The sequence below is a fragment of the Neolamprologus multifasciatus genome, chromosome 16 (assembly GCF_963576455.1).
Source record: "Neolamprologus multifasciatus chromosome 16, fNeoMul1.2, whole genome shotgun sequence".
NCBI lineage: Eukaryota > Metazoa > Chordata > Actinopteri > Cichliformes > Cichlidae > Neolamprologus > Neolamprologus multifasciatus.
Window position 1 is genome coordinate 25,402,220 of NC_140454.1, and position 14,975 is coordinate 25,417,194.

The window sequence follows — 14,975 nt, forward strand, 5'->3', positions numbered from 1 at the left end:
ACAAAAAAAACCCATTCCTGTAGTTCCCCCGACAAAACATATTTCTTACCAATGCCTCCGCCGCCATGTGGGGGAGCTCCATACCGGAAGGAGTCGATGTATGCCTTGATCTTCTCCAGATCTGTACAACAAACAAAGGAGAGGCACAAAAATGTTCTAGTGTTGTTCCGCTGGTTGCCAACAGAGGGAGACAAATCATTTGAATTTCACTCAATGCTCCTCAAAAAGAAATGGAAACATCTCTTTTTCTTACCGATCTGATGGTGGATGGCTCTTTCTGTCAGCAGCTGAGCATCGTGGACTCTCTGAGCTCCGGAGAGAATCTCTTCTCCTCTCATGAACATGTCATAAGAATTGGAGTATTTCTAGACAAAAATAAAACAAACTCAGAAATCAGGTTTTTCTCACATATGATGATGACAGGAGGGGATTTAAAAAAAAGAAAAGAAAAGAAAATTAAAGTCAACCAGACAAGGTAACACTGGCACAAAACTTGGGTAACAACAATGTTTATGACAGGAAGATAATAAAATTAAACCATATTCATTTTTAAAGCCAAATATTAACAGAAATCTCAGTCTGGCAATTGAAATTCACACAGGTAGCATAAAAAAAAATGTAGTAAACTGGCAATTTTGTGGCATTGCTCATGGATGATGATGTTTTTTCTTGACTTGTCAGGACAATATCAAGAAAAAAAGCATTACGTTGCCCACAGGAGCCACAGTGCAAATTTAAGAGGCTGGTGTGTTTGGTATGTTTGATGTGTGAGTGAAAGACTTACAGGGTTGCTTGGATCAGGCATTGTGTAAAACGGTCTAACAGCCAGTGGGTACTTATCAAGCACATAGAAGTCAGTATCATACTGTGGAGAGGGGGAAAAAAAAGAGGAGTGAGAGTCAATAACTGCATACAAAAGGATTAATAGAGACACACACGTATCCTTTTCTTTATTTATGTGATGCAACTGTGAGCTTGAATAATAAAATACTTCTCCAGGATACTGTAGAGTCTTTATCTTACAGCATAAAGCAGCTTTTACTGAAGGAGGTCGTCTGAAGAAGACTAACAGCTCATATATACAAATTCTGGAGTTCTAATATCCAAATTGGCTTTTTACTACTTTTAAAAATCACTCGTGTTTTTATCTGACCTTCATACATAAAGGCTACGTGATCCATTGTTGGATCATGTCACATTCATAATTTTCTCATTCAATGAGTGAATCACATTTGAAAACAAACCTTTTCCTTGACGAGGCGGCCAAGCAGCTTCTCATTGGGTGTACTACAAAACAGCAAAAATACATTGAGTTTAATAAAGACAGACACATCTCACATTGTTAAAATATTACTTAAACTGATTGTAATCAGTGAATCATCTGCAGTTATTATTTCTCAGACTGTTTTTTAACGTCACTGCTCCAACTGTACTGCAGATTACAGCTTTGATCACAAGGATTACTTAAATGCTGAGTTACTGATGTGATCTTTCACATCCTCTCTTTAAGCACATGTTACAATTTACTTCTGCTTTTATCAAAAGAAATCATCTGACAAGATGAGTTGGCTGTGGGGCAAAGGCTGTGTGATGTATTCTAACCTGAGGTCATCCTCGTCACCCATTTCGACCCCGGCCTCATGCAGCATGGCCACAGCCTCGGTGTACTCCAGTCTAAGAGTCGGCTCCAGGAATTTGAAAGGCTCACTTGGGAACTGCTTATTCACCGTCTGGATCTCTGTCTGGAAGCTGACGCAGAGGCACATGCATTGAGTTTCCAGAGTGTTGAGAGGACATAATGCTGACTTTAATTCATTTTCCTGGGAAATTTCCCCAAACCACTAATTTTTTTTTAACCCAAACATAAAACTTCACATACACCAATAGTTTTCCAATCATGATTGGAGTATGTAATGGTGATTTATATCTATGTAAAAATACTTGTTACAAGTGTTACTGTGAAAAAGGGTCATGTCACCCTTCTTCATATTTTGCTTCCAAGGAGACATGCTGTCTTAAAAAGCTTTAAAGTGGTATTGGGTAATAGTTCTCCGGTTTTCTGAACCACTTTCAAAGTTTTTCTGTGGACATTGATGGTTTTTTCTCTCATTTTATGTCCAGCGGTTGTACCTGGACTTAAAATGACTGACCCGTGAATAAAACACTGACCCATAAATAATTAATGCACAAAAAGCCTCCCAACTCAAAGGGCAAACCAGTGTTGTGTCTAAACATAACAGACAACTTAGCAAAGAACCAATCTAAATTGTATCTTTGTGCACTTTGTTAGCCTGATGCCCCCCCCCCCTCCATTTTTTCCACTGTCTTTAGTTTAATCTACAAAAAATGACAATGATAACACAGTTTGACGGGCATAAAAGGATAATTTTGCACTAAAAAGGTGATTCCCAAAAGGCTATTAGCCAAAAAAACGTGGCATAACTTGGCACTGTGTGGAGTACGCGCCTAAAAAAATGTAGTAAACTAGACAAGTGGAGGACAAATGAAGAAGTAGCTGGCCTAAAATTCTACATTAAAAGCATCTGAAAGTCATATTCTTAATAAACAATTCAGCTAAGAAGTGAAACAGGGCCTGAGAAGTGCATTTTTCTGGAGCCTCATCAGAAAAGATCTCAAGAAGCAAATTTAAAGGAGGGTAATTTGTGATAAAAGGCCAAACTACACAAGAAATGAACTGAAAATCATCAGCTACAGGTCCGATGAACTGATGAATACATAAATTTGAAATTCGTGGCTCAAATTATTGTCAGTACACATGGTGGATGTCCCAAGAGATGCCCATTTTTCTAGAAAATGCAAGACTTCTGCACAGTACTGCACGTACACAAACACAAACTACAATCTACCATCGAAGGACTCACAATTCTGTGCAGATAGAGACAAATACCAGACTAATTGTTCACATAATGGTCACAACCCACATTTGACTATTTTCTTGGCCAAGCTATCCTAATGCCTTTCACTAATTTCTGATTCTTTTATTTTTTATATCACAATTAGAAACATTATGACACCAAAACAAGATTTTTAACAACTAAATTATATTTTTTAAAGACACCTAACAAATTTCACTTGTATTTACTGTGAAATTAAAAGGAGATGACAAACAGAGCATGGAAAGGACAAAGTCATCTGTGCTTCATGTGTTAAAACAGAAGTACATAACACATGCAAAACACTTTCACACGTCAAGGGAAACAGTCTGGAAAGTCATGAGAACAAAGGGCAAAAAGTCAAATGGGCCTGAGAAAGAGGAACAGTGGTCACAACCTGAAACTAACCAACGTCACAGACATTAAAAAGGGAATTCAAATTAAGCTAGTTGACACCTTACTCAGTGTTCCACTGATTTAATGTGGTTCCTCTGGGGATTTACTTTATAATAAAAGACTTGTAATCACAGAATAAAGCATGAAGCACTGCAAACCCCCTTCTGAGTTTTCACTGTAATAAATACGTCCAAAAACCACCGACATTCACAGACGTATGTCGTCAGAAATGTTACAGTTTCCACACAGAAAGAGTTTCGCCCAGTATTCCTCTTTTATTTTAACCTTTGATGTTGAAGCTCTCAATGCCTGCTGTACCAAGTTCCACCACACGGAGGCAATAAAACCACATCCTATCGTCATCTTGCTGGCAGTTCACTAAACAGTTGGAGTGGAAATTGCTGACATTCATCTAAGCAGACAGCCATATGTGATGACATTTAATTAATCTAGATTTAGCAGTTACATGGTTTTACTTAGATGTACACACTTTGACATTTTGCTGGCTGTAAAACTAAATAATTCAGCTCAGTGTGTTGCAAAAGTTGGTCTGCAACACACCAACAGTTTTAGGTTCATCTTTTACCTTAACTCAATAAATGTGTATCTTACTTGTCTCTCAAGCCCTTGAAGATCTGCACCATGGTGTCAGTGATGGAGTCGATCACTTCGTGGTAATGGTAGTTGAAGGCCATCTCAATATCCAGACCCACAAACTCGGTCAGGTGACGGTGCGTGTTGGAGTCTTCCGCCCTGAAAACTGAAATGACGCTGATTTAATACGAGTGCCTAAACAAAGCAAACTGCGGTGGTGTGGAAGCAACGAAAGGTTTCTGCGCATCTCCGGGAATAAAGTGTCATTTCCATTGTACTCGAAATTCCTAAATTTGGACGGCTCACAAAACAGAAGCCCATATAAAGGATCATCAAGCTTACAACCTGGCTTCTGAATCACCGCCGCCTAAAGGTTTGTGAAACAATGACGATGTGTAGATGAGCGGCATTGAAAGTTGATGATAATCAAATGCTTATATCCCTGTGAAATGTAGGTGCTTGCACTATGGCTGATTGAGAGGTACTTTAGAAACTCTGTATGAATGCGGCTGCCAATAAATAATTCCTGACTACTGTATTATTCTAAAGCAGAGTACTTTACAAGTACTTGTATGGTGAATTAATAACATCATGGCTTCTACTTTCATTTAGTTGGAGTTAACGGTCATACTCAAGGACGGCTGCTCGATTGCTGTTTTTACAGGTTTACAGACTGTCAAAAGTGTTCTTAAAAAGGCACGGACACATCTGATTAAATGTGTTTCTGTATCTACATACTGTGGCTGGATTACCTGGAAACCACGCATGTGCACATGCACACAGTTTCACAATGACTGCGATTCAGAAAATACAACCATGCATACAAAGTTTTATTCAATTGTGTCTGAAACAAAGTGTAAATGTTCATTCCTGCTTTCGTATTCACACAGTGTTTGTCTAGAACCTGGAAAGTATTATGCGTCTGACCCCTGCATATATTTCAACAAACTGGAAAACGAAAATGATTCCAAGCATAAATATGGAGATGTATGCTTCTCCGCAAGAAGATATGCTTCACGTTTCCCTCCGCTTCTTCCCTGGTGAACCTTTTTTAGTTGATTTCAAACAGTGGCGACATAGTTGTAGAACCTAAATTTAAACATGTACTTTGCCACTGGGATTTAGAGGAGTGTTGATCCCACTTCTCCTTACATGCTGAATCAGTGAGTCTGTAAGTAAGGCAACCGTGGTGAGGACATTGTTGCCTCAGAAGCAGTAATGACCTTAAGCCCTTTGATTTCTCTGTGGTGTTACACACAACAAAACAAAAACCTCAGTCCAGTCAGTGGAATACCGAATGCGGATCAATGTCCCAGATGTTTTATTTGATCTTGGGAGAGAATCCTGTATCGAATGAAAATCAGATACGAGTAGCAATCTAAAAAAAACTTTAAAAAATTCACGACTATGTATAGAATATATACTTTATGCACATAGATGAAGGCAGAGTTTGCTTAGATAATCAGATGGTGGCAGTGTTTGCTTGGATTTCCCCTAAACTCGTCTCTATAAAGTCTTTTACAAGTCCCACTGTGTCACTATCACACAGCTCTACAGCAGCATTGACACAGTAAAAGCATTACAGGGAGGTCTGTTAAACTTTAACAGCCTAAATGCATTTAGTGACATTTTAAAACTGTTTTCACTTAATAGGGTCTAAATTTTTCATTATCCTCTCGCGTCTCTTTTTCCTGTTTGCCAGTGTATAAGGTGACATACTGGGGGGAGGGGCTTACCTGGACCTACACAGAAGACCTTGTCAAAGTCAGCACAGATGCACATCTGCTTGTAGAGCTGAGGCGACTGGGCCAGGAAGGCGCTGGTTTTAAAGTACGACACTGTGAAAACATTTGCGCCACCTTCACTGGCAGCTAAAAAAGGACAAAGAAAATGTAATGACAAAGAGAAAAACATGATGAAAAACAGCTATTACAGTCAAAACCTCACCCATCCCACCTAATGATATATACTGTGAATTTATTAGATGTTTCAGTAGGGACTATAATTGGCTAGCAGACACACAAATAAATACCATCATTTTTTTTAAAGGCCAGGCCTCTGATAATGGTTGGAGAGAGTCCAGAGTAAAAAAACTGTGGTGAAAAAAGTTTCAAAGTAAAAGTCTTATGACATAACTGTTGTCCACTGAAACACTCAGGCTTTTAATTTGAAACATCTACAGGAATTGTAGATTAGTGACGCTGTGACACGACGAGTGCGTTTTATGACCATCGCTATCAAAGAAAGGTGCGTTTGGGGAGATGCTGACAGATTGTCTGCTTGTTCCAGACAAAGACTTGTACTTAGAAACTCAAGTGATTCCTGTGATCTCCATCAGGAACTTTAGTAGGACAACCAGGAAAGACTCAGAAAAGACAGTCATTATGTACTACTTCAAAAACTATACTTTCCTGATCAGATACAGAGCTGAGGTCAATAAAGGAATGACGGCCCAACTTTTTGACTTATTCACCAGAACAACCCTTTTCTTTTTTACATGATTATGTAACCGCTGGGCATATTTTTCAAAACAAAGTCAGTTCTCAGGACATCATGTCCCAGACTCGTGTAACACTCGTAACACGTGTCGCCTTCTATGTGACAAAAACGTCAGAGGGCATCAACTGATATTTTCACACTCTCAAAAGGTGGGTGGGGCTGTACATATAGGACAAACTGTTCACGCTTGCACCATGGGTGGTGCCACGCAGGAAGATGTGGTTTTGTGTGTATTTTTTCACAGGTGCCGCCAAAATAAAAGAGCGCCACTTTTGAATTTAGCGTTCGAGTCACAGCCACCGTCATTGGCTCTTTAAGAAAAGAGGAAGTGAGAGTGTGGAGGTTTCACCACAGTTAATTCAAAATATGGGAGGAATGTGGGGGCTGCGAACTATTGACATAAGACTACTGTGCTTCTGCTTCTTTTAAGAATTTATCTTTTTTTATCATAAAGACTCCAAACGGATTATTTTAGATTATTAAAGCTTCAAACAGTACATTACATGTTTTAAGTAAAAGTTTGAATGGTTCAAAAAGCACGTGGAGCCTCCAAACTGAGTTAATGCTGAAAAAATAAAGAGATATGGCATTAAAAGGTGAAAGCTCCAATGACTCTTTCTCCTGAATATTGGTGAGAAGATTTTTGTCTGAGTTCTAAGTTTCTCCCTTTCAGTCCTCCTTTTCTTCAATACAGTGAGATGAGATCCTTTGGGATTGATCTTAAGGAAAGCCTCTCCTGTCAAATTAGAAGGGCGCTGTGTGGAAATGTGAAAGCAGAGAGGCTGACGTGAGAGCTGGTCGATGCATCGAAATTCCCAGCGGTCTGGATTAAAACCCTCATAGGTCTGAAACGATGAAATTCCCTCTAATACCTTACTGTCTGTTGTCTCCTTTAGCATAGATGTGCATGACTGCGCATGTGTGTGTTTCAAAAGTTTTAGCTGAACTTTTTATTTTGTTCCTGATTTGAAGTGTAGTCTAGATCAGCCTGATGAGGAAGTCAACTTACAACTGCCACACAATGACTCACGAAACACCTGTGGACAGTGACGTGAAAACAAGTGTGTCTCTACTGAAACATCTAATCAAAAATGATTCAATGCACGCTAGTCTCAGTTTTCCCACGTGTCAATGGGGCAGAGGGTGTTTTTTTTGTTTTTACCCGATATAATTTTCGGCGTCTGGATCTCCAAAAAGCCCTTTTTGGTGAGGGTGTCCCTGAAGAGCTGGCACACGCCTGACTGCAGGCGGAACACGGCCTGGCTGGTGGTCGTCTTTTCAGGAGGATACACAAAAATAAACACCATCAAGATGGTTGCATATTTCACATATTTCTAAATTCCTTTGGAAAGATAAACCCCCGCGCATCAGCTTAAAAACGCTACAAAGAACCAAGGATAGAGGAGGACTAGATCTGCCTAATTTTCACCAATACTTCTTAGCCAACAGGCTTCAGTTCATCTCAGAATGGTTAAAATGTACCCTCTTAGATGAGCCCTGGCTAGATGTTGAACAGGCACTATGCAATGATCTAGAGATTTCAGACCTACCATTTATTAGCTCAAACATCAAAAGACATGAATGCTTTAAAAGCATCAACATCAGCTTTTCTCTGTCAGCATGGTGGGAGTTTCTAAAAATAACGGAGTCTTCATTAATCCCATGCAAACGTACACCTATCTGGAATAACCCTGACATATTACAAAACAAAAATATGATTAATTTCCCAGAATGGAGTTGTAAAGGAATTAAATACTTAGAACATATATTAGAGGGAACAGAATTTATTCCATTTGACAGACTAGTTACACAATATGGGATCAACAAGAAAAGATTTTTAGAATATCAACAAATTAAATCCATAGTAAAAAAGAAATTTAACCTCAGTCAAGTTGAATTACAAACACCACCAAGTGTGGTTCAATTTCTTACTCTTAAATCCCCCAAACTATTATCTAAAATATACAGAACACTTTCTAAAATAGATGAATCAATATCCCTTCCTATTGCAAAGTGGGAAGCAGATTTATCAGTCAGCTTAGACCAAAACGTCTGGTCTCAGATTTGCTTAAAAACCTTTAAATTTATTAAAAATCCCAATCTGCAATTAATACAATACAAAATACTGCATAGAGTGCACTATACAGGTCATCGAATGTTTAAGATGGGCTTTACATCCGCCAACAACTGCTCACACTGTCAAGGCAATACACCAGACAGTTACATCCACGCTCTTTGGTTCTGTCCACCAGTGCAGAAGTTTTGGCACGAGATATGTGAGGACTTATCAAAGTGTCTGAAATGTAAAATTCCAACCTCCCCTTTAGTATGCTTGTTGGGAAATTTGGATGATGTCACTACAGAAATTAATACAGTCCACATGGTTTTTATTGCCCTATGCATCGCCAAGAAAACGGTCCTCATGAACTGGAAAAATAAAAATAATCTTAATTCTAGCCAATACAGAAACTATCTAATAGATCACATTAGTCTCGATATAGCCTCTGCCACCACATTAGATCAATCCCTCTGGGCTCCTTTGATCGGCTCCATCACCTAGCGGGGGTGGGGGGTCGTGGTTTGGTCCCGCCTTGGCTATTGTGGTTGATGTGGAGGTTGGGATGGGCTTAGGGCACCTGGAGGACCCCTAGAGACGTTATCCCTGGAGGGCTTAACCCGGGGGTTGTGTTCATAACCTGGTTAGTGGCTCTGGTCGCTCTCAGAGGTTGTTCTCCTCGTGGCCGCGTGCAGCGGGGCTGGAGGATGGTCTGTGCTGGCGGACGTAGGTTACTGGCCTGGTGGCCTGGCTGCCCCTGAGTGGATCCGGGGCGGGCGTGGGGGTTTGGGGTTCGGGGGTGCTTCGCCTCCGTGCTGGGGCTCTGGCTGGGCCTTGGGGGCTTCGGTCCTCGTCGGTGTGTCGCCGAGGTTGTGGGCGGGTGGGTGCACGGGGGCTCAGCCCTGGCGCAGGGGGCCTCTTGTGCATCGGCCTAACCGGGGGGCTCTTGAACTGGCAGGGAGGTTGTTCCATCTTTGCAGGAGTCCACTCTGCAGGTGGGGGAGAGACATAGGAGAGGTGGAGAATAAACTTAACCTGGGTGTCTGTGTCTTGTGTAGTCTGGGAGATGATTGAATGTTGGGGTGGGTACAGTTTCCTCTGCGGTGGGGTAGAGTGGGCTGCCCCGGGTCCTGTGGGGCTTGGCGGTGTTGCTGCCGTAGGCCCCGGTCTGGATGGGCCTGGGCTCCCTTGCCTTGGTGGATACCAGAGGACGGGGGTGCATATTGGGGTCAGCGGGGGAGCTGGCCCTAGGGAGGGACACCCTCCCCTCCCTTCTTTTCCTCCCCATCCCCGTCTGCCTCCCTCTTCACGCTCCACCACACCCACCCACACAGGTAGGGCTTTGGGGTGCGGGTGTGTCACCAGGGTGCAGGGGAGACATTCCCCCCCCCTCTGTCCTCTTCTGGCCACCTGTGCCTCAATTTTATCTCACAACTTAGACATCCACATTACTTACACTCTCATAACACACACATATATATATATATAGGGCCTTGAGGGTGGGCACGTTAACGGCGTCCAGTAGACGGTCTGTGTATTCAAACCTGCCTCTGGCGCCGGTGCCCACCTCTCAATTTTAAATCCATGTAGACATTGAGGGTTCTCGGGAGGGGCCGTGCTAACACCTGCTGCTCTCTGGCAGCAGCACCATGCTCTCCCTTGTTTTAAATACACTTTAGAGCAACACGCAGCAACACTACACTTGAGCGGGAGGAGGGAGGTATGGGGTCTTAACACACCCCTGTTCTCTGCTAGCCATCGGGGCGGGGGGGCTGGGAAGAGATGCTGGCTGTCCGATTGGCCTCCCTGCTGCTGCGGAGCCTGGGGCGGTCTGCTTGCCTCCACCCCGGAGGGAAGGGTAACATCTCTTGGGTCTGGGTGCCGTTTCCATCTCTGGGGGTGAGGATACCTGGACCCGGGATATAGAGTATGTTTGGGGAGTGTGATTGTGTGTACATGTCCATTTACGTTTATTCCTGCGTTGGGTGAGTGCTGAGTGTTTGTATATGTGTGCATGAGGGTGGGAATGCATGTCTGTGTCTGTGTGTGCCTGTTTGTCTGTGTCTATATGTCAGGTCGGGTCTTAGACTTCACCTCTCTGGGAACTCCAAGGCCCTCCAAAGTGTGGAGGCCTATCTCCCCTCACCACACTCCCTGCCGGTGACTGATGCCCTCAGGGGTCGGTGCGTTGGTGGTTCTTGGTGTCCGGGGCTGGGCGCTCAGGTATGTACCAGCTCACTCCCGGTGACTACTTGGCGGGGCCTGGCGCCTGCTGCTCGGTCAGGCCTCTTCCGGGGCGCGGGGGGCCCTCGGGCCTCCGGCCTCTGTGCCTGTGGCTCGGTTCACTCTGGCACAGCTGGCTGCCGGCAGAGCCGGCGGGCACGCCGGTGCAGCCCCCTCTAGCTTCTGCCCGGTGGCTACTGGGTGACCCCTCATCTGGGGATCCTCAGCCCTTCCCATGAAGGTGGCACGGATGCCCCTCCGGTGGTCCTCCTTGGGCTCTTGCACTCTGGGGCCTCTGGATGTCTGGGGCCTGGATCTCCTCCATGCCTGCTTCATGCCCTGGGGGACGGGGCTATGGCTCTCTACATCCTCTAGCAGACCATTACATGGGGAAACCATTTGAATACAAGCGCGCCGATCCACACAGGTGTGCACATGGGTGTTCACTATTCGTAGACTTAAATCACACCTTTCTTGGCTGCTACTTCAAAGCACATTGTGCGCTGTCTGTCCTGCGTGCTGCACAACAACATTCAATATTTAGTATTTACTGCTGTTTTCACTTAGCTAGATTAATGCGATGGTGTTGTGTATAGTATGTTGCATTGTTTTGTTTTTTTTTTTGCTTGTTTTCTATTCTTTTTCTCTCAACAGGTGATCCCGGAGATATTTTTTCTTCCCCCCTTTCTCACTGTCCCTCTCCCCTTCTGTTTTTCTTTTCCTTCCTCTTTCTTTCTCCCTTTCCTATCCCTCACTCATGTCTGTCCCGTCTGTAACAACTGAAAATAAAATAAATAATAAAAACAAAGGTCGATCAAATGGACCAATACGGCAATGCCATGATGATCCATTTGGCAAAATAAATCCATTGGGTATCCTTGTTGGTCTTCAGACAACAATTCTGACGGCTAAAGAACCAAATGGGACAGGCGGAAAAAAAAAAAAAAAAAAAAAAAAAAAAAAAGATGGTTGCAGTGATTCATCTACGTTATTACACAACCACGACAAATGTGTGAAAACAAGACTGCCAGTTTCTTCAAGGACCTCCCGTCTATGTGAAGGGTGTGACAATTATTTGTTGGCAACGGCAACGTGTTCAAATCCTGGAAGAGCCGCAGAAACTTAGAAATACCTTTATTTATTGGTTTTTTTTTTTTACTGTGTTTCAGTATTTAGATGATCAATATAAATACCGAAACCAGGGTGAGGCATAAAACTGCTGTGAAGAGGCACAAAAGCCCCCAAGAGTCAACAGTTGGGTGACAGAGCATGTCAAAATGCCAGTGAACACTCCCAGAAATCGACTGACTCATCTGAAATGACCACAAGATTTCTACAACTGATCTTGTCTGGTTTTCAAGTCTAGTTACCGTACATCATCATGAAGTCAGACCTGGGTCTTTTCAATGCACAGTTCTGCGTTAATTAAAGTGCTTCACATTCCACTCTTTCCCATCTCTAGTGCCTGTCCGGTCCTGAATAGTCTTCGTCTGACTAACAGCCGGCTGACTCGAAATATGATCGTGTCTAAATCCTGGAAAGCTCATTAATCTGCAGACAATGCTTCAGGGTTGTCTGGCTAAAACTTTTCCATCATTTACAATCTGGATACATGACAGAAAGAAGAAGTGCAGAAAAATATAAAACGTCCCTGCTTAAAACACTTTTACAAACCTCTTTAAAAGGCACTGAAGCAAATCATTCATTCTACCATCACACCACCTATGACTCATTTGTGTCACACATCACACATGGGGCTGTGCCCAGCGTTAAATGTGGGGAAACCGACCTAAAAACCAGACTGTGTAAGACCTAATTTAAAAATTCGAAAGCGCTTCCTGTTTACAGCAAGTCTGCAGCGAGTAGGCGTAATAGTGAGTGGGTTGGTGGGTGGCAGTTACTATCCTGAAACTGGCAGTTCTTCTGATGGTGAGGGGCCTCATGAAATATACCTTACTCTGGTATACCTCTCAATAGTTCATACCTCCTTGAAACCCAGCTGCGGTGAATACATACCACACAAAGGTTTCAAAGCTCAAAAAATTTAAACATTTGCCAGCATCCAATTATGGGCTCATCATCGTACTCAAGAAGCTGTCGATACGCGTACTTGGAGGTTGACCACAGTCTAGTGCTGACATCATTGTTCGTACAGCCTGTATGTGTACAGTATGTGTGGTAGTCAGAATACACCCTAACCCTTCCTAAAGCAACCTGAAATACACAAATCTGCATAAGGACATTTTGCTTTTGCACTTGTATCGAAATCACAGCTCTCTTCTCTTCAAAACTTTTGGACCTGTTCTGATAAAACCCAACTGGCTTTACTTTCCATCTCCGACGCTCACATGTGAAACTTCACGAAGAGCCGGAGCATGAAGCAAAGGGAGAATGGTGTGTTTGATGTGGATCTAAATCTTTCTAAAAAAAATGACAGGACGGGGAATCGGTCTTTGTAGAAAATGAGTTCTCAGAGTTTTCTTCTTTCCTTCTGGTTTATGATAAAATTTGTTGTTGGGTGTCGCGCTTGTCTGCATTTGTAAAGCCAGCGACATAGGTAACACAGATTTATCACCTTTTTTATTTGATCTAAGGAAGCTGGATGCAGTTTTTACAGACCAAATATTATGATTAATCACAAAATAGCATAACGTAGGGCTCACAATCAATCACATTTCTTACATCTTGAAGGCTGAGGTAATGGGAGCACTAGTGTTAGAGGATTTGTTTGGACTCTATTCTACATCAGCCAGCACGTCCGGATGACAGTCCAGAAACTGTCTGCAAGTCCAGCCGTCTTTTAAAACTAAAAGTAAACTTTTAAACTTTAAAAATGTTCAAGTTAGAAATGGAGTTTCATGTGAACTACATAATTATCAGAGGCGTTTTATGGTTCCCTTCTGAAGAGTTTGCCAGTGTGGGAAGCACTTTATAGCTTCAGCGGGCTCTTAAGAGCAAAACTGATGACAGACCCAAGTCCATGAGCTCAAAGTGCACAGTGCTGCAGAAGCAGGTGTTGTTGTGAAGCTTGTGAACAAAGTGGCTCTGTGCTGTGGTGTTGCTGCCTTCCTGCCAGTCGTATCTTCCATGTGGGAGGAACATATCAAAACAATGAGACACTTTGCGGCTTAGTGTCTTCTGCTGCTCGCATAAGTTTAGCACATCTCTCAGCACTGTATAAGATTCATATCACCAGCCCACTAAATCACAGCCTTTTCTCTTTACTTTTAGAGGTGCGCTGGTTTGTTGTTTGCATTCCTTCACAAATATTTTACATTCACTCTCCAACAGCCTACATTTGTGGTAGAAGTTTTCTGTACTAGGAGACATAATGTAAGCTGGAAAATTATTGTTGTTATAATGGTATTTCAGCCAACTCTTCCAGGGAGACATTGAGGCAACCCCAAGCCTTCGGGTAGGACATCCTCACAAAGGAAGCACCCATAAAGCATCAAATTTATAATCTTTATGAACACTTTAGTTTAAAACGGCTAAAACTTCATCATTAATCAACTGCAATATTACATGTATCAAACCAAATGCAAATTTTTGCAGACTCACATGGTCACAGATGATAGAAACTTACCCTGAGATCGATCACTCTGTTGTCCAGCCGGGTGTCCTGGTTAACTGTGGCTCTCCCTTCCTGAAAACAAACACACAAAAAAAACACATTCATCTTACCAAAACCTCCTCAGCCTATGAAATATTAAAAATCATTACTATTCATCTCCTCCTATTCACACAGGAGTGTTTGCCGTCAGTGTTATGGAAGCATTTTAGAGGCTTTTCACAACTCACAGGGAAAAACTATAACAAAAAAAGAAATACAAATCATTTTTAGCTTTAAAGCTATTGGCAGCTTGCAAACCTAAAACAATGCAATCAGCCTGCAAAAACCTTCCTGGGAACAATGCAAAACTACCATTCTCCTGCAGCTTTACCACATCTACCTACTTAGTGAGTATAACAGAGTCAAGTGCAATAAAAGACACCTGCAATGTGGGACAACAGGACAAAAAGAATATAAAGAAAAGGAAAAAGGTAACAACTGAAAAGTAAATGTTTCATCACAGGAAGAGCCGCTCCTTCCAGGGTCGTGGATGTCAGGCTTCCTGAGAAGACCCACAGGGGTTTGAGCTAATAGCCTGTGTAGCCACATCCTGCTCCAAGCAGCCACACGCAGAGGGACAAAGTGTTAGATGGGCAGACAGTTAGACAGACAGGGCTGTTGAGTCTAGTGTCTCTGGGGAAAGCAGGTGTTGCTACAAGTCTGTGACTGACATGCTGAATCCCAACAGAAAACACCTGAG

General features: G+C 42.6%; 1 protein-coding gene across 1 annotated transcript in view; it reads right to left on the bottom strand.

The window, feature by feature from the left end:
- The window catches only part of dars1 (aspartyl-tRNA synthetase 1), a 35,411-nt gene that overhangs the window by 615 nt on the left and 19,821 nt on the right, over positions 1–14,975 (bottom strand). The window contains exons 9-17 of the mRNA XM_085135415.1: positions 14,249–14,308; positions 7,546–7,657; positions 5,621–5,755; positions 3,903–4,050; positions 1,603–1,749; positions 1,245–1,287; positions 785–865; positions 254–365; positions 50–121 (exon numbers count right to left, since the gene is read on the bottom strand). Coding sequence (XP_084991541.1) covers positions 50–121; positions 254–365; positions 785–865; positions 1,245–1,287; positions 1,603–1,749; positions 3,903–4,050; positions 5,621–5,755; positions 7,546–7,657; positions 14,249–14,308 — 910 coding nt within the window. The remainder of the gene's footprint in view (positions 1–49; positions 122–253; positions 366–784; positions 866–1,244; positions 1,288–1,602; positions 1,750–3,902; positions 4,051–5,620; positions 5,756–7,545; positions 7,658–14,248; positions 14,309–14,975) is intronic.